The sequence below is a fragment of the Lampetra planeri genome, unplaced genomic scaffold, assembly GCF_965212315.1.
Source record: "Lampetra planeri unplaced genomic scaffold, kcLamPlan1.2.h2 scaffold_217, whole genome shotgun sequence".
Taxonomy (NCBI): Eukaryota; Metazoa; Chordata; class Hyperoartia; order Petromyzontiformes; family Petromyzontidae; genus Lampetra; species Lampetra planeri.
This window is the reverse complement of record NW_027614936.1, coordinates 61,266-85,107: the sequence shown is the minus strand read 5'-3', so window position 1 is coordinate 85,107 and position 23,842 is coordinate 61,266. Positions and strand designations below refer to the sequence as shown.

Here is a 23,842-nt window from a genome sequence, read left to right as displayed (position 1 = left end):
GGTGAGTCTCTCTCTGTGTACCTCGCCTGGTACGCAGGAGGTCGTGGGTTCGATCCCGACCCTGATGAGACGTTAACTACCTCGCCTGGTACGCAGGAGGTCGTGGGTTCGATCCCGACCCTGATGTGATGTTAACTACCTCGCCTGGTACACAGGAGGTCGTGGGTTCGATCCCGACCCTGATGAGACGTTAACTACCTCGCCTGGTACGCAGGAGGTCGTGGGTTCGATCCCGACCCTGATGTGATGTTAACTACCTCGCCTGGTACGCAGGAGGTCGTGGGTTCGATCCCGACCCTGATGAGATGTTAACTACCTCGCCTGGTACACAGGAGGTCGTGGGTTCGATCCCGACCCTGATGTGATGTTAACTACCTCGCCTGGTACACAGGAGGTCGTGGGTTCGATCCCGACCCTGATGTGATGTTAACTACCTCGCCTGGTACACAGGAGGTCGTGGGTTCGATCCCGACCCTGATGAGAAGTTAACTACCTCGCCTGGTACACAGGAGGTCGTGGGTTCGATCCCGACCCTGATGAGACGTTAACTACCTCGCCTGGTACGCAGGAGGTCGTGGGTTCGATCCCGACCCTGATGAGATGTTGACTACCTCGCCTGGTACGCAGGAGGTCGTGGGTTCGATCCCGACCCTGATGTGATGTTAACTACCTCGCCTGGTACGCAGGAGGTCGTGGGTTCGATCCCGACCCTGATGAGATGTTAACTACCTCGCCTGGTACACAGGAGTTCGTGGGTTCGATCCCGACCCTGATGAGACGTTAACTACCTCGCCTGGTACGCAGGAGGTCGTGGGTTCGATCCCGACCCTGATGAGACGTTAACTACCTCGCCTGGTACGCAAGACGTCGTGGGTTCGATCCCGACCCTGATGAGACGTTAACTACCTCGCCTGGTACGCAGGAGGTCGTGGGTTCGATCCCGACCCTGATGAGATGTTGACTACCTCGCCTGGTACGCAGGAGGTCGTGGGTTCGATCCCGACCCTGATGAGACGTTAACTACCTCGCCTGGTACGCAGGAGGTCGTGGGTTCGATCCCGACCCTGATGAGATGTTAACTACCTCGCCTGGTACACAGGAGGTCGTGGGTTCGATCCCGACCCTGATGAGACGTTAACTACCTCGCCTGGTACGCAGGAGGTCATGGGTTTGATCCCGACCCTGATGTGATGTTAACTACCTCGCCTGGTACACAGGAGGTCGTGGGTTCGATCCCGACCCTGATGAGACGTTAACTACCTCGCCTGGTACGCAGGAGGTCGTGGGTTCGATCCCGACCCTGATGTGATGTTAACTACCTCGCCTGGTACACAGGAAGTCGTGGATTCGATCCCGACCCTGATGAGATGTTAACTAGCTCGCCTGGTACGCAGGAGGTCGTGGGTTCGATCCCGACCCTGATGAGACGTTAACTACCTCGCCTGGTACGCAGGAGGTCGTGGGTTCGATCCCGACCCTGATGTGATGTTAACTACCTCGCCTGGTACACAGGAGGTCGTGGGTTCGATCCCGACCCTGATGAGACGTTAACTACCTCGCCTGGTACGCAGGAGGTCGTGGGTTCGATCCCGACCCTGATGTGATGTTAACTACCTCGCCTGGTACACAGGAGGTCGTGGGTTTGATCCCGACCCTGATGAGACGTTAACTACCTCGCCTGGTACGCAGGAGGTCGTGGGTCTCTGTGGGTCTATGGGTCTCTGCGGGTCTATGGGTCTCTGTGCGTCTATGGGTCTCTGCGCGTCTATTGGTCTCTGCGGGTCTATGGGTCTCTGTGGGTCTATGGGTCTCTGTGGGTCTATGGGTCTCTGCGGGTCTATGGGTCTCTGCGGGTCTATGGGTCTCTGCGGGTCTATGGGTCTCTGTGGGTCTATGGGTCTCTGTGCGTCTATGGGTCTCTGTGGGTCTATGGGTCTCTGTGGGTCTATGGGTCTCTGTGGGTCTATGGGTCTCTGCGGGTCTATGGGTCTCTGTGGGTCTATGGGTCTCTGTGGGTCTATGGGTCTCTGTGGGTCTATGGGTCTCTGTGGGTCTATGGGTCTCTGTGGGTCTATGGGTCTCTGTGGGTCTATGGGTCTCTGCGGGTCTATGGGTCTCTGTGGGTCTATGGGTCTCTGTGGGTCTATGGGTCTCTGTGGGTCTATGGGTCTCTGTGGGTCTATGGGTCTCTGCGGGTCTATGGGTCTCTGTGGGTCTATGGGTCTCTGTGGGTCTATGGGTCTCTGTGGGTCTATGGGTCTCTGTGGGTCTGTGAGTCTCTGTGGGTCTATGGGTCTCTGTGGGTCTATGGGTCTCTGTGGGTCTATGGGTCTCTGTGGGTCTATGGGTCTCTGTGGGTCTATGGGTCTCTGTGGGTATATAGGTCTCTGTGGGTCTATGGGTCTCTGTGCGTCTATGGGTCTCTGTGGGTCTATGGGTCTCTGCGGGTCTATGGGTCTCTGCGGGTCTATGGGTCTCTGTGGGTCTATGGGTCTCTGTGGGTCTATGGGTCTCTGTGGGTCTATGGGTCTCTGCGGGTCTATGGGTCTCTGTGCGTCTATGGGTCTCTGCGGGTCTATGGGTCTCTGTGCGTCTATTTGTCTCTGTGCGTCTATGGGTCTCTGTGCGTCTATGGGTCTCTGCGGGTCTATGGGTCTCTGTGCGTCTATGGGTCTCTGTGGGTCTATGGGTCTCTGTGCGTCTATGGGTCTCTGTGGGTCTATGGGTCTCTGTGCGTCTATGGGTATCTGGGGGTCTATGGGTCTCTGCGGGTCTATGGGTCTCTGCGGGTCTATGGGTCTCTGTGGGTCTATGGGTCTCTGTGGGTCTATGGGTCTCTGTGGGTCTATGGGTCTCTGTGGGTCTATGGGTCTCTGCGGGTCTATGGGTCTCTGTGCGTCTATGGGTCTCTGCGCGTCTATTGGTCTCTGCGGGTCTATGGGTCTCTGTGGGTCTATGGGTCTCTGTGGGTCTATGGGTCTCTGCGGGTCTATGGGTCTCTGCGGGTCTATGGGTCTCTGCGGGTCTATGGGTCTCTGTGGGTCTATGGGTCTCTGTGCGTCTATGGGTCTCTGTGGGTCTATGGGTCTCTGTGGGTCTATGGGTCTCTGTGGGTCTATGGGTCTCTGCGGGTCTATGGGTCTCTGTGGGTCTATGGGTCTCTGTGGGTCTATGGGTCTCTGTGGGTCTATGGGTCTCTGTGGGTCTATGGGTCTCTGTGGGTCTATGGGTCTCTGTGGGTCTATGGGTCTCTGCGGGTCTATGGGTCTCTGTGGGTCTATGGGTCTCTGTGGGTCTATGGGTCTCTGTGGGTCTATGGGTCTCTGTGGGTCTATGGGTCTCTGCGGGTCTATGGGTCTCTGTGGGTCTATGGGTCTCTGCGGGTCTATGGGTCTCTGCGGGTCTATGGGTCTCTGCGGGTCTATGGGTCTCTGCGGGTCTATGGGTCTCTGCGGGTCTATGGGTCTCTGCGGGTCTTTGGGTCTCTGCGGGTCTTTGGGTCTCTGCGGGTCTATGGGTCTCTGCGGGTCTATGGGTCTCTGCGGGTCTATGGGTCTCTGTGGGTCTATGGGTCTCTGCGGGTCTATGGGTCTCTGTGGGTCTATGGGTCTCTGTGGGTCTATGGGTCTCTGTGGGTCTATTGCTCTCTGCGGGTCTATGGGTCTCTGTGCGTCTATGGGTCTCTGTGGGTCTATGGGTCTCTGCGGGTCTATGGGTCTCTGCGGGTCTATGGGTCTCTGCGGGTCTATGGGTCTCTATGGGTCTATGGGTCTCTGTGGGTCTATGGGTCTCTGCGGGTCTATGGGTCTCTATGGGTCTATGGGTCTCTGTGCGTCTATGGGTCTCTGTGGGTCCATGGGTCTCTGCGGGTCTATGGGTCTCTATGGGTCTATGGGTCTCTGTGCGTCTATGGGTCTCTGCGGGTCTATGGGTCTCTGCGGTTCTGTATGGGTCTCTATGAGTATGGGTCTCTGTGGGTCTGATTATGACGATAATGATGACAATGACGATGAGGATGACGACGACGATGACGACGACGATGATGACGATGACGACGATGACGACGATGATGACGATGATGATGACGATGACGACGATGACGACGATGACGACGATGATGATGACAATGACGATGATGACGACGATGACGACGATGATGACGACGATGACGACGATGATGACGATGATGACGATGATGATGACGATGATGACGACGATGATGACGATGATGACGATGATGACGACGATGACGACGATGATGACGATGGTGACGATGATGACGACGATGACGACGATGATGATGATGACGCGCTGCTGCCTCTCTCTCCACATAGCGGAGCCGGAGAAGAAGCTCCCATCGTCGTCATCATCGTCACCGCTCAGCCAGACCTTTGGAGAGACGACGGAGGTGGTGGAGACGCAGGAGAGGGAGCGAGGCGTCCTGGCGCGTGTGGGCAAGGCGCTACGCTCACTCCGCTCAGTCCGCTCGCTCCTCAGACGCCTGGTGCTCTTTGGTGGGCGGCCCACGGCAGAGTAGCGGAGTGGAGCCACACTCACCACCCACACTCACCACACTCACTACACTCACTCACTACACACACTCACCACTCACACTCACCACCCACACTCACTACACTCACACTCACTACACACACTCACCACCCACACTCACCACTCGCACTCACTACACTCACACTCACTACACACACACACCACACACACTCACCACCCACACTCACCACTCACACTCACTACACTCACTCACTACACACACTCACCACCCACACTCACCACCCACACTCACTACACTCACCACTCACACTCACTACACACACACACCACACACACTCACCACACACAACTCACCACTCACACTCACACACACACTCACCACACTCACCACACACACTCACTCACCACACACTCACCACACTCACACTCACCACCCACACTCACAACACACACACACCACACACACTCACCACACACACTCACCACACTCACCACCCACACTCACCACTCACACTCACCACACACACTCACCACACTCACCACACACACTCACTCACCACACACTCACCACACACACTCACCACCCACACTCACCACCCACACTCACTACACTCACCACTCACTACACACACACACCACACACACTCACCACCCACACTCACTACACTCACTCACCACACACACTCACCACCCACACTCACTACACTCACCACTCACACTCACCACACTCACTCACTACACACACACTACCACACACACTCACCACCCACACTCACCACTCACACTCACTACACTCACTCACTACACACACTCACCACCCACACTCACCACCCACACTCACTACACTCACCACTCACACTCACTACACACACACACCACACACACTCACCACACACACTCACCACTCACACTCACCACACACACTCACCACACTCACCACACACACTCACTCACCACACACTCACCACACTCACACTCACCACCCACACTCACTACACACACACACCACACACACTCACCACACACACTCACCACACTCACCACCCACACTCACCACTCACACTCACCACACACACTCACCACACTCACCACACACACTCACTCACCACACACTCACCACACACACTCACCACCCACACTCACCACCCACACTCACTACACTCACCACTCACTACACACACACACCACACACACTCACCACCCACACTCACTACACTCACTCACCACACACACTCACCACCCACACTCACTACACTCACCACTCACACTCACCACACTCACTCACTACACTCACTCACTAACACACACACCACACACACTCACCACCCACACTCACCACTCACACTCACCACCCACACTCACCACTCACACTCACTACACACACTCACCACTCACACTCACCACTCACACTCACCACACACACTCACCACACTCACCACACACACTCACTCACTCACCACACTCATCACCCACACTCACCACCCACACTCACCACCCACACTAACCACCCACACTCACCACCCACACTCACCACCCACACTCACCACCCACACTCACCACCCACACTCACCACCCACACTCACCACCCACACTCACCACACACACTCACCACTCACACTCACCACCCACACTCACCACGCACACTCACCACCCACACTCACCACCCACACTCACCACCCACACTCACCACCCACACTCACCACCCACACTCACCACACTCACCACCCACACTCACCACCCACACTCACCACACTCACTCACCACCCTCACTCACCCCACTCACCACCCACTCACCACCCACACTCACCACACTCACCACCCACACTCACCACCCACACTCACCACCCACACTCACCACACTCACCAGCCACACTCACCATCCACACTCACCACCCACACTCACCACCCACACTCACCATCCACACTCACCACCCACACTCACCACACTCACCACCCACTCACCACCCACACTCACCACACTCACCACCCACACTCACCACCCACACTCACCACCCACACTCACCAGCCACACTCACCACCCACACTCACCACCCACACTCACCACCCACACTCAACACACTCACTCACCACCCTCACTCACCACACTCACCACCCACTCACCACCCACTCACCACCCACACTCACCACACTCACCACCCACTCACCACCCACACTCACCACACTCACCACCCACACTCACCACCCACATTCACCACCCACACTCACCACACTCACCAGCCACACTCACCACCCACACTCACCACACTCACCACCCACTCACCACCCACACTCACCACACTCACCACCCACACTCACCACACTCACTCACCACCCACACTCACCACCCACACTCACCACACTCACCACCCACACTCACCACCCACACTCACCACACTCACTCACCACCCACACTCACTACACTCACTCACTACACTCACTCACTACACACACTCACCACCCACACTCACCACCCACACTCACCACACTCACTCACTACACACACTCACCACACACACTCACCACCCACACTCACCACTCACACTCACCACCCACACTCACCACCCACACTCACCACTCACACTCACCACTCACCACCCACAGTCACCACCCACACTCACCACCCACTCACCACACTCACCACCCACACTCACCTCCCACACTCATCATCCACTCACCACCCACACTCACCATCCACACTCACCATCCACACTCACCACTCACACTCACCACTCACCACCCACACTCACCACCCACTCACCATACTCACCACCCACACTCACCACCAACACTCACCACCCACACTCACCATCCACACTCACCACCCACACTCACCATCCACACTCACCACCCACACTCACCACCCACACTCACCACACTCACCACCCACACTCACCACCCACACTCACCACCCACACTCACCACCCACACTCACCACCCACACACACTCACCACCCACACTCACTACACTCACCACCCACACTCACCACCCACACTCACCACCGACACTCACCACCCACACTCACCACCCACACTCACCACCCACACTCACCACCCACACTCACCACACACACTCACCACCCACACTCACTACACTCACTCACCACCCACACTCACCAGCCACACTCACCACACTCACCACCCACTCACCACTCACACTCATCACACACACCACCCACACTCACCACACTCACCACACACACTCACCACCCACACTCACCACACTCACCACACTCACCACCCACACTCACCACCCACACTCACCACACTCACCACGCACACTAACCACACACATTCACCACTCACACTCACCACCCACACTCACCACACACACTCACCACACCACCCACATTCACCACACCACCCACACTCACCACACTCACCACACTCACCACTCACACTCACCACCCACACTCACCACACTCACTACACACACTCACCACACACACTCACACTCACCACACTCACCACCCACACTCACCACCCACACTCACCACACTCACCACACACGCTCACCACACACACTCACCACACTCACCACCCACACTCACCACCCACACCACCCACACTCACCACACTCACTACACACACTCACCACACACGCTCACCACACACACTCACACTCACCACTCACCACCCACACTCACCACCCACACCACCCACACTCACCACCCTCACCACCCACACTCACCACCCACACTCACCACCCACACTCACCACCCACACTCACTAGCCACACTCACCACCCACACTCACCACCCACACTCACCAGCCACACTCACCAGCCACACTCACCAGCCACACTCACCACCCACACTCACCACCCACACTCACCACTCACACTCACCACACACACTCACCACACTCACTCACCACCCACACTCACCACCCACACTCACCACACACACTCACCACTCACACTCACCACCCACACTCACCACCCACACTAACCACCCACACTCACCACACACACTCACCACTCACACTCACCACCCACACTCACCACTCACACTCACCACCTACACTCACCACACTCACTCACCACCCACACTCACCACCCACACTCACCACTCACACTTACCACACTCACTCACCACTCACACTCACTCACCACTCACACTCACCACACTCACTCACCACCCACACTCACCACCCACACTCACCACCAACACTCACCACCCACACTCACCACCCACACTCACCACACTCACCACCCACACTCACCACCCACACTCATCAGACACACTCACCACCCACACTCACCACCCACACTCACCACACTCACTCACCACACTCATTCACCACACTCACCACCCACTCTCACCACCCACACTCACCACACTCACTCACCACACTCACTCACCACACTCACCACCCACTCACCACCCACACTCACCACACTCACCAGCCACACTCACCACCCACACTCACCACACTCACCACCCACTCACCACCCACACTCACCACACTCACCACCCACACTCACCACCCACACTCACACTCACCACCCACACTCACCACACTCACCACCCACACTCACCACCTACACTCACCACCCACACTCACCACACTCACCACCCACACTCACCACACACACTCACCACCCACACTCACCACACACACTCACCACCCACACTCACCACCCACACTCACCACACTCACCACCCACACTCACCACCCACACTCACCACCCACACTCACCACCCACACTCACCACCCACACTCACCACCCACACTCCACACTCACCCACACCACCCACACTCACCACCCACACTCACCACCCACACTCACCACCCACACTCACCACCCACACTCACCACCGACACTCACTCACCCACACCACCCACACTCACCACCCACACTCACCACCCACACTCACCACACACTCACCACTCACACTCACCACCCACACTCACCACACACACCACCCACACTCACCACCCACACACTCACCACCCACACTCACCACCCACACTCACCACCCACACTCACCACACTCACTCACCACCCACACTCACCACACACTCACCACTCACACACCACCCACACTCACTCACCCACACCACCCACACTCACCACCCACACTCACCACCCACACTCACCACACACACTCACCACTCACACTCACCACCCACACTCACTCACCACACTCACTCACCACCCACACCACCCACACTCACCACCCACACTCACCACCCACACTCACTCACCACACTCACCATTCACACTCACCACCAACACTCACCACCCACACTCACCATCCACACTCACCATCCACACTCACCACCTACACTCACCACACTCACTCTCCACCCACACTCACCACCCACTCACCACCCACACTCACCAGCCACACTCACCACCCACACTCACCATTCACACTCACCACACTCACCACCCACACTCACCACCTACACTCACCACACTCACCACCCACACTCACCACCCACACTCACCACCTACACTCACCACACTCACCACCAACACTCACCACCCACACTCACCACCCACTCACCACCCACACTCACCAGCCACACTCACCACCCACACTCACCATTCACACTCACCACCCTCACCACACACACTCACCACCCACAATCACCACACTCACCACCCACACTCACCACACTCACCACCCACACTCACCACCCACACTCACCACCCACACTCACCACCCACACTCACCACCCACACTCACCACCCACACTAACCACCCACCCACACTCACCATTCACACTCACCACCAACACTCACCACCCACACTCACCACCCACTCACCACCCACACTCACCAGCCACACTCACCACCCACACTCACCATTCACACTCACCACCCTCACCACACACACTCACCACACTCACCACCCACACTCACCACACTCACCACCCACACTCACCACCCACACTCACCACCCACACTAACCACCCACCCACACTCACCACCCACACCCCCTACACTCACCCCACCACACCCACCACCCACACTCACCACACCACACTCACCACCCACACTCACCACACTCACTGACCACACACACTCACCACACCAAACTCACCACACTCACCACACCACCCCACCACACTCACCACACCACACTCACCACCCACACTCACGATACTCACTCACCACCCACACTCACGACACACACTCACCACCCACACTCACCAGCCACACTCACCAATCACACTCACCACCCACACTCACCACACCACACTCACCACACTCACCACACCACCCCACCACACTCACCACCCACACTCACCACCCACTCACCACCCACACTCACCACCCACACTCACCACCCACACTCACCATTCACACTCACCACCCTCACCACACACACTCACCACCCACTCACCACACCACACCACACTCACCACACCACACTCACCACACTCACCACACTCACCACCCAATGGACTAGAGCCTGCCTAGCCACGTGCCCGTGTGAAGAGTTAGGATCGAGATAAGATAAAGTTATAATGTAATAATGTGTACATATACATCTAGACCATTGTTTGTTTATCGATTGTTGTTGCTAATAAATAAGCGGACTCAACAGAACGTTGCAATTGTGTCCGTGACCTCCTCCTGCACCTAGCCTGGCACAGCAGTCAACCCATGGCACCTGCTGGGTCTGTCCCGTGACCTCCTCCTGCACCTAGCCTGGCACAGCAGTCAACCCATGGCACCTGTTGGGTCTGTCCCGTGACCTCCTCCTCCTGCACCTAGCCTGGCACAGCAGTCAACCCATGGCACCTGCTGGGTCTGTCACCTGACCTCCTCCTCCTGCACCTAGCCTGGCACAGCAGTCAACCCATGGCACCTGCTGGGTCTGTCACCTGACCTCCTCCTCCTGCACCTAGCCTGGCACAGCAGTCAACCCATGGCACCTGCTGGGTCTGTCACCTGACCTCCTCCTGCACCTAGCCTGGCACAGCAGTCAACCCGTGGCACCTGCTGGGTCTGTCACGTGGCCTCCTCCTGCACCTAGCCTGGCACAGCAGTCAACCCATGGCACCTGCTGGATCTGTCACGTGACCTCCTCCTCCTGCACCTAGCCTGGCACAGCAGTCAACCCATGGCACCTGCTGGGTCTGTCCCGTGACCTCCTCCTCCTGCACTTAGCCTGGCACAGCAGTCAACCCATGGCACCTGCTGGGTCTGTCACGTGACCTCCTCCACTTGCACCTAGCCTGGCACAGCAGTCAACCCATGGCACCTGCTGGGTCTGTCCCGTGACCTCCTCCTGCACCTAGCCTGGCACAGCAGTCAACCCATGGCACCTGCTGGGTCTGTCACGTGACCTCCTCCACTTGCACCTAGCCTGGCACAGCAGTCAACCCATGGCACCTGCTGGGTCTGTCCCGTGACCTCCTCCTGCACCTAGCCTAGTGATACATAGAGACCCTTAGCGACCCACAGAGACACAGAGACCCATAGAGACACACACACACAGATACATAGAGACCCACAGACACCCAGAGAGGCATACACAGAGACCCATAGAGATACATAGAGACCGATAGAAACACACAGAGATCCAGGGATACACAGAGACCCATAGAAACACACAGATACCCATAATGATACATAGAGACCCATAGAGATACATGGAGACCGATAGAGACACACAGATATCCAGGGAAACGCAGAGACCCATAGAGACCCAGAGTGTTACATAGAGACCCAAAAAGATATATAGAGACACAGAGACCCATAGTAATGCATAGAGACTCATAGAGATACATAGAAACCCATATAAATACACAGATAATCGTAAAGACAAAGACCCATAGAAATACATAGATACCCATAGAGACACACAGATCCATATATATACATAGAGACCCACAGACACCCAGAGAGACACACACAGAGAGCCACAAAGATACTAAACTAAATGATTTAAATGTTACCAGGTAAGGAGCTATGTAGCGCTGGCTATTACAGATGATAGAAGCTCAACTAAGTGGTTGATAACATCATCATCATCATCGTGTGGAAATGTAGAGACACCCACAGAGTCTCAGACTCACCACACAGAGACCCACACACTCACCACAGAGACTCACACACTCACCAAAGAAACCACACTCACCACACAGAGACCCACAGACCCATTACACAGAGATCCAAAAACTCACCTCACACAGAGACCCACAGACTCACCAGAGACCCACAGACTCACCACACAGAGACCCACAGACTCACCACACAGAGACCCACAGACTCACCACACAGACCCACACACTCACCTCACACAGAGACCCGCAGACTCACCACACAGACTCACCACACACAGACTCACCACACAGAGACCCACAGACTCACCACACATAGACCCACAGACTCACCACACAGACTCACCACCCACAGACTCGCCACACACAGACACCCACAGACTCACCACACAGAGACTCACCACACACAGACTCACCACACAGAGACCCACAGACTCACCTCACAGAGACCCACAGACTCACAATACAGACTCACCACACAGACTCACCACCCACAGACTCACCACACACAGACACCCACAGACTCACCACACAGAGACTCACCACACAGAGACCCACAGACTCACCTCACAGAGACCCACAGACTCACCACACAGACTCACCACCCACAGACTCACCAGACACCGACACCCACAGACTCACCACACAGAGACTCACCACACACAGACTCACCACACAGAGACCCACAGACTCACCACAGAGACCCACAGACTCACCACACAGAGACCCACAGACACACCACACAGACTCACCACACAGACTCACCACACAGACTCACCACACACAGACACCCACAGACTCACCACACAGAGACTCACCACACACAGACTCACTACACAGATACTCACCACACACAGACTCACCACACAGAGACACACAGACTCACCACACAGAGACCCACAGACTCACCACACAGAGACCCGTAGACTCACCACACAGAGACCCACAGACCCATCACACAGAGATCCACAAACTCACCACACACAGACACCGACAGACTCACCTCACAGAGACCCACAGACTCACCACACAGAGACCCAAAGACACCTCACACAGAGACCCACAGACTCACCACACAGAGACCCACAGACTCACCTCACACAGAGACCCACATACTCACCACACAGAGACCCACAGACTCACCACACAGAGACCCACAGATTCACCACACAGAGACCCACAGACTCACCACACAGAGACCCATAGACTCACACACAGAGACCAACAGACTCACCACACACAGACCCACAGACTCACCACACAGAGACCCACAGACTCACCACACAGAGACCCACAGACTCACCTCACACCGAGACCCACAGACTCACCACACAGAGACCCACAGACTCACCTCACACCGAGACCCACAAACTCACCTCACACAGAGACCCACAAACTCACCTCACACAGAGACCCACAAACTCACCTCACACAGACACCCACAGACTCACACAGAGACCCACAGACTCACCACACAGAGACCCACAGACTCACCACACCGAGACCCACAGACTCACACAGAGACACACAAACTCACCTCACACAGAGACCCACAGACTCACCACACACAGACACCCACAGACTCACCTCACACAGACTCACCACACACAGACACACACAGAGACCCACAGACTCACCTCACAGAGATCCACAAACTCACCTCACACACACACAGAGACCCACAGACTCACCACACAGACTCACCACTCAGACTCACCACACACAGACACCCACAGACTCAACTCACACAGACTCACCAGACATAGACACACACAGAGACCCACAGACTCACCACACACAGAGACCCACAAACTCACCTCACACAGAGACCCACAGACTCACCTCACACAGAGACCCACAGACTCACCACACAAAGACCCACAGACTCACCACACAGAGACCCACAGACTCACCACACAGAGACCCACAGACTCACCTCACACAGAGACCCACAGACTCACCACACAGAGACCCACAGACTCACCTCACACAGAGCCCCACAGACTCACCATAGAGACCCACAGACTCACCACACAGAGACCCACAGACTCACCACACCGACTCACCTCACACAGAGACCCACAGACTCTCAACACACTTAGACCCATAGACTCATCACACACAGAGACACACAGACTCACCACACAGAGACCAACAGACTCACCACACATAGACCCATAGACTCACCTCACACAGAGACCCACAAACTCACCACACAGACAAACTCACCTCACACAGACTCACCAAACAGAGACCCACAGACTCACCACACAGAGACCCACAGACTCACCACACAGAGACCCACAGACTCACCAAACAGAGACCCATAGACTCACACACAGAGACCCACAGACTCACCACAAACAGACCCACAGACTCACCACACAGAGACCAACAGACTCACCACACAGAGACCCACAGACTCACCACACACAGAGACCCACAAACTCACCTCACACAGAGACCCACAAACTCACCTCACACAAAGACCCACAGACTCACCAAACAGAGACCCACAGACTCACCACACCGAGACCAACAGACTCACACAGAGACACACAAACTCACCTCACACAGAGACCCACAGACTCACCTCACACAGACTCACCACACACAGACACACACAGATACCCACAGACTCACCACACAGACTCACCACTCAGACTCACCACACACAGACACCCACAGACTCACCTCACACAGACTCACCACACACAGACACACCACACACAGACACACACAGATACCCACAGACTCACCACACACAGAGACCCACAGACTCACCTCACACAGAGCCCCGTGGAGACATCTTCAGGCTGAGTCGACCTCGAGGAGGCCCAGACAGGCTTCAGATTTTTCCCGCCAACGCCGCCATTCGCCCCGACCGGAAGCGGAAGTAGAATCTGGGGGTGGAGGTGGGGGCCCAAAGAGGGGCGGGAGGCGACTTCCGGGGGGCGTGGTCACGCGCTTTGACGTCACTCGGAGGGGCGTGGCTAAAGGGGGCGTGGTCACGCCACTCGCACTGATACGTCACCGGTGACGTCGCAATCGCCACGTGCTTCCTCAGAGTTGTTGACGCGCGTGAAGGAGACGGCAGCTTCTGACACTTGCAGCTGCTGCAGCTTCGTCATCGTCGCCTTTCGAACGACTTCTGCTGAAGCCATCCGAGCGAAACGTTTGACGAGGTGAGTTTTGTGGGTTTGTGGTGAGTGTTGTGGGCTTGTGGTGAGTGTTGTGGGTTCGTGGTGAGTGTGTGGGTCCGTGTTGTGGGTTCGTGGTGAGTGTGTGGGTCCGTGTTGTGGGTTCGTGGTGAGTGTGTGGGTCCGTGTTGTGGGTTCGTGGTGAGTGTGTGGGTCTGTGTTGTGGGTTTTGTGGTGAGTGTTGTGGGCTTGTGGTGAGTGTTGTGGATTCGTGGTGAGTGTGTGGGTCCGTGTTGTGGGTTCGTGGTGAGTGTGTGGGTCTGTGTTGTGGGTTCGTGGTGAGTATGTGGTGAGTTTTGTGGGTTCGTGGTGAGTGTGTGGGTTTGTGGTGAGTGTGTGGTGAGTGTTGTGGGTTTGTGGTGAGTGTGTGGGTCCGTGTTGTGGGTGCATGGTGAGTTTTGTGGGTTCGTGGTGAGTGTGTGGTGAGTGTTGTGGGTTTGTGGTGAGTGTGTGGGTCTGTGTTGTGGGTGCATGGTGAGTTTTGTGCGTTCGTGGTGAGAATGTGGGTTCGTGGTGAGTGTGTGGTGAGTGTGTGGGTCCGTTTTGTGGGTTCGAGGTGAGTGTGTGGGTCCGTGTTGTGGGTGCGTGGTGAGTGTGTGGGTCCGTGTTGTGGGTTCGTGGTGAGTGTGTGGGTCCGTGTTGTGGGTGCGTGGTGAGTGTGTGGGTCCGTGTTGTGGGTGCGTGGTGAGTGTGTGGGTCCGTGTTGTGGGTTCGTGGTGAGTGTGTGGGTGCGTGTTGTGGGATCGTGGTGAGTGTGTGTGTCCGTGTTGTGGGTGCGTGGTGAGTGTGTGGTGAGTGTTGTGGGTGCGTGGTGAGTGTTTGGGTCCGTGTTGTGGGTGCGTGGTGAGTGTGTGGGTCCGTGTTGTGGGTTCGTGGTGAGATTGTGGGTCTGTGCTGTGGGTGCGTGGTGAGTGTGTGGGTCTGTGTTGTGGGTGCGTGGTGAGTGTGTGGGTCCGTGTTGTGGGTGCGTGGTGAGTGTGTGGGTCCGTGTTGTGGGTTCGTGATGAGTGTGTGGGTCCGTGTTGTGGGTTCGTGGTGAGTGTGTGGGTCCGTGTTGTGGGTGCGTGGTGAGTGTGTGGGTCCGTGTTGTGGGTTCGTGGTGAGTGTGTGGGTCCGTGTTGTGGGTTCGTGGTGAGTGTGTGGGTCCGTGTTGTGGGTTCGTGGTGAGTGTGTGGGTCCGTGTTGTGGGTTCGTGGTGAGTGTGTGGGTCCGTGTTGTGGGTGCGTGGTGAGTGTGTGGGTCCGTGTTGTGGGTGCGTGGTGAGTGTGTGGGTCCGTGTTGTGGGTCCGTGGTGAGTGTGTGGGTCCGTGTTGTGGGTGCGTGGTGAGTGTGTGGGTCCGTGTTGTGGGTGCGTAGTGAGTGTGTGGGTCCGTGTTGTGGGTGCGTGGTGAGTGTGTGGGTCCGTGTTGTGGGTGCGTGGTGAGTGTGTGGGTCCGTGTTGTGGGTTCGTGGTGAGTGTGTGGGTCTGTGGTGAGGATGTGGGTTCGTGGTGAGTGTGTGGGTCCGTGTTGTGGGTGCGTGGTGAGTGTGTGGGTCCGTGTTGTGAGCTCGTGGTGAGGATGGGGGTTCGTGTTGTGACTCTCTACACCATCTCCACCCCCCTTCCCCCCCTCCCACAGCTTTCCACACAGAGACCTTGGAGACTGCTACGTGAGAGAAGCCACTCTGAGCATCAACGCCATGGAGGTACGCATGGGCCCCTACTCTCGACTTACGAACACCACCCACACTCACAAACACCACCCACACTTACGAACACCACCATCCCGTATGAACACCACCAGCACTAAACTGGCCCTGGGCCTCCCCCAGGTCGACTCAGCCTTAAATGAGTACCTGGTGCGGTGTGTAAACATCGCCACTGGGGAGACAAAGGCGGTCGGGCGTGGTGCTGGCCACCCACCCCCTCGTGTGCCGTGCCGGCCTTCATAGGTGCTACTCGCTAACAGCACTTGCCCCTACAGTCTGTTAAGGCTACACGGGGGATCTTCATCTTTGTCTTTGTGCGTGCAGACGAGCCAAGCTGGAGCGAGGAGGAGGGAGGGAGTCTCTGGCAACACGTGGAGCGCGCTGTCCGCAGCCGGCACCGGCCCCATCCGTAGCAAATCGCCTCGAGGTGAGAACAGCAGTGAGAGCAAACGTGGCCACGGTGAATGGGGGGGGGGGGGGAAGTCACTACCGCCATGTTGCATGGGGGACTTCACGGCGGCCATGTTGCATGGGGTACATCACTACGGCCATGTTGCATGGGGGACGTCACTATGGCCATGTTACGTGGGGGATTTCACGGCGGCCATGATGCATGGGGGTCTTTAGGGCGGCCATGTTGCATGAGGGATGTCATGATAGCCATGTTGCATGGGGGATGTCACGGCAGCCATGTTGCATGGGGGACTTCATTGCGGCCATGTTGCAAGGAGGATTTTATTGCGGCCATGTTGCATGGGGGATGTCATTGCGGCCATGTTGCATGGGGGAATTCATGGTGGCCTTGTTGCATGGGGGATGTCATGATAGCCATGTTGCATGGGGGATGTCACGGCAGCCATGTTGCATGGGGGACTTCATTGCGGCCATGTTGCAAGGAGGATTTTATTGCGGCCATGTTGCATGGGGGATGTCACGGCAGCCATATTGCACGGGGGTTGTCATGGCGGCCATGTTGCATGGGGGATGTCACGGCAGCCATATTGCACGGGGGTTGTCATGGCGGCCATGTTGCATGGGGGATGTCATGGCGGCCATGTTGCATGGGTATTTGGCTGCTGCTATATATTTGCACGTGGTGAAGATGACGATTTCAGCCACTTGGGTGGAGCCTTACCTGCCAAGATAAATAAATATATAGTTTAATCTAGATTTGAAGTTTTCATGACTGCAGGGATCCATTCTTTCGGCAAAGCCATTCCTGTACCGAAATAACAAAAGAGTTTATATAGTTTAGTTTTAGTATGGGTCTCTGTGGGTCTTCATGGTTCGATATGAACATGGATCTCTGTGGGTCTCTATGGATCTATGAGTATAGGTCTCTATGGTTCTATATGGGTATGGGTCTCTATGGTTCTATATGAGTATGGGTCTCTATGGTTCTATATGAGTATGGGTCTCTATGGTTCTATATGAGTATGGGTCTCTATGGTTCTATATGAGTATGGGTCTCTATGGTTCTATATGAGTATGGGTCTCTATGGATCTATATGAGTATGGGTCTCTATGGTTCTATATGAGTATGGGTCTCTATGGTTCTATATGAGTATGGGTCTCTATGGTTCTATATGAGTATGGGTCTCTATGGTTCTATATGAGTATGGGTCTCTGTGGTTCTATATGAGTATGGGTCTCTGTGGTTCTATATGAGTATGGGTCTCTATGGTTCTATATGAGTATGGGTCTCTGTGGTTCTATATGAGTATGGGTCTCTATGGTTCTATATGAGTATGGGTCTCTGGTTCTATATGAGTATGGGTCTCTATGGTTCTATATGAGTATGATTCTCTATTGACCTATATGAGTATCGGTCTCTATGGTCCTATATGAGTTTGGGTTTCTGTGGGTCTCTGTGGGTCTGAGTGGAGTGATGAGTCTCCACGTGATGATGACGATGTAGCTCTAGCGGGGGCCTTACCTGGCATGTAAACAAAACAGAAATAGTTCAAAGTTTAAGTTGTTGTTGTTGTCACGTGTGCAGCGATCCTGGATCTCTTTGGGCCTCATCTGAGTCATCGCCAAAAGCTGGAGCTGGCGGCCATGGAACAAGTCTGGTTCTTCACTGTCGACGACAGCAACGACGATGGCTACGACGACGAAAACGACAACTACATGCATGTGAGTCTCACAGAGACACCCATAGAGGCCCACAGAGACCCACTCCCATTGAGACCCACAGAGACACCCACAGAGACCCACTCCCATTGAGACCCACAGAGACACCCTTAGAGACCCACAGAGACCCACAGAGACACCCATTGAGTCTCACAGAGACACCCACAGAGACCCACTCCCATTGAGACCCACAGAGACACCCATAGAGACCCACAGAGACCCACTCCCATTGAGACCCACAGAGACACCCTTAGAGACCCACAGAGACCCACAGAGACACCCACAGAGACCCACTCCCATTGAGACCCACAGAGACCCACTCCCATTGAGACCCACAGAGACACCCATAGAGACCCACAGAGACCCACTACCATTGAGACCCACAGAGACCCACTCCCATTGAGACCCACAGAGACACCCATAGAGACCCACAGAGACCCACAAAGACCCACTCCCATTGAGACCCACAGAGACACCCATAGAGACCCACAGAGACCCACTCCCATTGAGACCCACAGAGACACCCATAGAGACCCACAGAGACATCCATAGAGACCCACAGAGACCCACTCCCATTGAGACCCACAGAGACACCCTTAGAGACCCACAGAGACCCACAGAGACACCCACAGAGACACCCACAGAGACCCACAGAGACCCACTCCCATTGAGACCCACAGAGACACCCATAGAGACCCACAGAGACCCACTCCCATTGAGACCCACAGAGACACCCATAGAGACCCACAGAGACCCACAAAGACCCACTCCCATTGAGACCCACAGAGACACCCATAGAGACCCACAGAGACCCACTCCCATTGAGACCCACAGAGACACCCATAGAGACCCACAGAGACATCCATAGAGACCCACAGAGACCCACTCCCATTGAGACCCACAGAGACACCCTTAGAGACCCACAGAGACCCACAGAGACACCCACAGAGACCCACAGAGACCCACTCCCATTGAGACCCACAGAGACACCCATAGAGACCCACAGAGACCCACTCCCATTGAGACCCACAGAGACACCCATAGAGACCCACAGAGACCCACAAAGACCCACTCCCATTGAGACCCACAGAGACCCACAGAGACCCAAAGAGACACCCACAGAGACCCACAGAGACCCACTCCCATTGAGACCCACAGAGGCACCCAAAGAGACACCATTAGACACCCACAGAGGTTTTTATTGGGTTAGAAGGCATGATTATAAACGTGTAATCTCGATTTAAAGCTTTCATGACTGCATGGATTCATATTCTTGGTTCTTTCGGTAAAGTCACGTAGAAGGGAAATAATACAATTATAAAATTTATAAAAATAAAACATAATAGGACAAAATTCTCACTGAAAATGTTATCCTATTGTGTTTTCTTTTTATTATTTTATTATTTCCCTTCTACGTGACTTTACCGAAAGAACCAAGAATATAAATGTGTAATCATTAAACCGGCCACCACCACCAAACAAAGTCAGTTAAGGTTTTGTGTTGCGAGTTTCTGGGGTTCTCTGTGGGTGCCTAATGATCTGTGTGGGTCTTTATTGTTCTGGGTGTATGTGGGTCTCTGTGGATCTCTCAGGATCTGGGTCTCTGTGTATGTGTTAAAGTTATTTCGCACCATATGTAGCAAACTTTGGCTAATCCACTCACAACGACGTCAGCCACGGTGGCCAGGAGATGTTAACTCCCTCGCCTTGTATACAGGAGGTCGTGGGATTCGATACCGACCCTGACGCCTGCTGCTGTATATTTGGAGTTTGCGTCTCTATCTCTCTACCCGTGGTTGCATGGATTTTTCTCTGGCTCCTCCGTTTTTGATGGCCAGGTCGCTCTTGAAAAAGAAGAGCTACATAGTAGGTCAGTGGTGGGGCCTTTAACAGCGTAGCAATAGGCTGTAGCCGTTCTGGAAATACTACACCAGAGAGTCTACACCAGAGACAGCAGCCTTCTTTAGGGCCTAGTCTCAATATCTGTGTCTCGCCACCAGTGTCTCGCCACCAGTGTCTCGCCACCAGTGTCTCGCCACCAGTGTCTCGCCACCAGTGTCTCGCCACCAGTGTCTCGCCACCAGTGTCTCGCCACCAGTGTCTCGCCACCAGTGTCTCGCCACCAGTGTCTCGCCACCAGTGTCTCGCCACCAGTGTCTCGCCACCAGTGTCTCGCCACCAGTGTCTCGCCACCAGTGTCTCGCCACCAGTGTCTCGCCACCAGTGTCTCGCCACCAGTGTCTCGCCACCAGTGTCTCGCCACCAGGGTCTCGCCACCAGGGTCTCGCCACCAGGGTCTCGCCACCAGGGTCTCGCCACCAGGGTCTCGCCACCAGTGTCTCGCCACCAGTGTCTCGCCACCAGTGTCTCGCCACCAGTGTCTCGCCACCAGTGTCTCGCCACCAGTGTCTCGCCACCAGTGTCTCGCCACCAGTGTCTCGCCACCAGTGTCTCGCCACCAGTGTCTCGCCACCAGTGTCTCGCCACCAGTGTCTCGCCACCAGTGTCTCGCCACCAGTGTCTCGCCACCAGGGTCTCGCCACCAGGGTCTCGCCACCAGGGTCTCGCCACCAGGGTCTCGCCACCAGTGTCTCGCCACCAGTGTCTCGCCACCAGTGTCTCGCCACCAGTGTCTCGCCACCAGTGTCTCGCCACCAGTGTCTCGCCACCAGTGTCTCGCCACCAGTGTCTCGCCACCAGTGTCTCGCCACCAGTGTCTCGCCACCAGTGTCTCGCCACCAGTGTCTCGCCACCAGTGTCTCGCCACCAGTGTCTCGCCACCAGTGTCTCGCCACCAGTGTCTCGCCACCAGTGTCTCGCCACCAGTGTCTCGCCACCAGTGTCTCGCCACCAGTGTCTCGCCACCAGTGTCTCGCCACCAGTGTCTCGCCACCAGTGTCTCTCTACCCAGTCTTAGATGGATGAACGCAAAAAGGCGAACAACACCCCAAGTTTTAACGGCATTCGGTATTCTTGGGTCTTTCGGTAAAGTCACGTAGATAGGTTTAAAGAAAATAATAAAAAAAACAGTTAGACGACCGCTTGCGTTGCGATCGAAACGTCGTAGTTTTCTGTTATTTTTATTCTTTTCTTTGAACCTGTCTACGTGACTTTACCGAAAGACCCAGGAATATTAATTCCTGCAGTCATGAAAGCTTCGAGTGAAGCATTCGGTGAGTTTAACGAAACATTTAAACATTTCGATTTAAAGCTTTCGTGACTGCAGGGATTCATCTTCTTGGTTCTTTCGGTAAAGTCACGTAGAATGGAAATAATAAAATAATAAAAATAAAACATAATAAAATAATTCTCAAGACGTTTCGGCCACAACGCAAGTAGCCGTCCTCAGGTGGAGAACAGGTCCGTCATTCAGACTCTGTCTACTCGACAGACCTGTTCTCCACCTGAGGACGGCTACTTGCGTTGTGGCCGAAACGTCGTGAGAATTATTTCATTATGTTTTATTTTTATTATTTTATTATTTCCATTCTACGTGACTTTACCGAAAGAACCCAGAAGACTTTCTGTTATTTTTCATTATTTTCTTTGAACCAATCTACGTGACTTTACCGAAAGACCCAAAAATATTAATTCCTGCAGTCATCACGAAAGCTTCAAGTGAAGCATTCGGCGAGTTTAACGAAACATTTAAACATTCGCGCGATCTAACACCCAAGCGAAAAGAAACCTCCGTGGTGGAAAATGGCGGCCGTGGAAAATGGCGGCCGTGGAAAATGGCGGTTGTGGATAATGGCGGTCGTGGAAAATGGCGGCCGTGGAAGCCCCGACTGCCGCTGCTGCTGCCACCATTGAGCGTCAGGCGCTCCGATCGCGACGACTGACGACCGGTCCGTACCTCCTCCTCCGCCTCCCCAGGTCCGCAAGGAGCAGCTCCACTACCGCTACGAGGTGCAGAAGCTGATCGGCAAGGGAAGCCAGGGACTGGTGCTGCAGTGCCTCGACCACAAAACCAAAACGCTTGTGGCCGTCAAGATGATGTCGCTGCCCTTGTGGTGAGTCCGCGGTGGCCCCCGCTCTCGGACACTAATCATCAAACGATTGGAGGCACCGCCGTGAACACTGCCACTGACTATGGACTCGCTGACAAAATACTAACTGCCGTAAGACTTCTGCTAACTATAAATTAACAAAATCTTACTGCCATAAAACTGCTGCTGAATACGAACTAACAAAATACTAACTGCCGTACAACTTCTGCTAACTGTAAACTAACAAAATACGGACATAAACCTGCTGCTGAATACGAACTAACAAAATACTAACTG

The 23,842-nt window shown here is 55.1% G+C and overlaps 1 protein-coding gene across 1 annotated transcript in view; it reads left to right on the top strand.

Annotated features, from left to right (window-relative positions):
• Positions 1-15,575: 15,575 nt before the first annotated feature.
• The window catches only part of LOC144740457 (dual specificity tyrosine-phosphorylation-regulated kinase 4-like), a 32,804-nt gene continuing 24,537 nt past the window's right edge, over positions 15,576-23,842 (top strand). Inside the window, exons 1-5 of the mRNA XM_078623303.1 lie at positions 15,576-15,719; positions 17,354-17,420; positions 17,748-17,850; positions 19,423-19,559; positions 23,433-23,569. Of these exons, the coding sequence (XP_078479429.1) occupies positions 17,415-17,420; positions 17,748-17,850; positions 19,423-19,559; positions 23,433-23,569 (383 nt within the window). The 5' untranslated portion in view covers positions 15,576-15,719; positions 17,354-17,414. The remainder of the gene's footprint in view (positions 15,720-17,353; positions 17,421-17,747; positions 17,851-19,422; positions 19,560-23,432; positions 23,570-23,842) is intronic.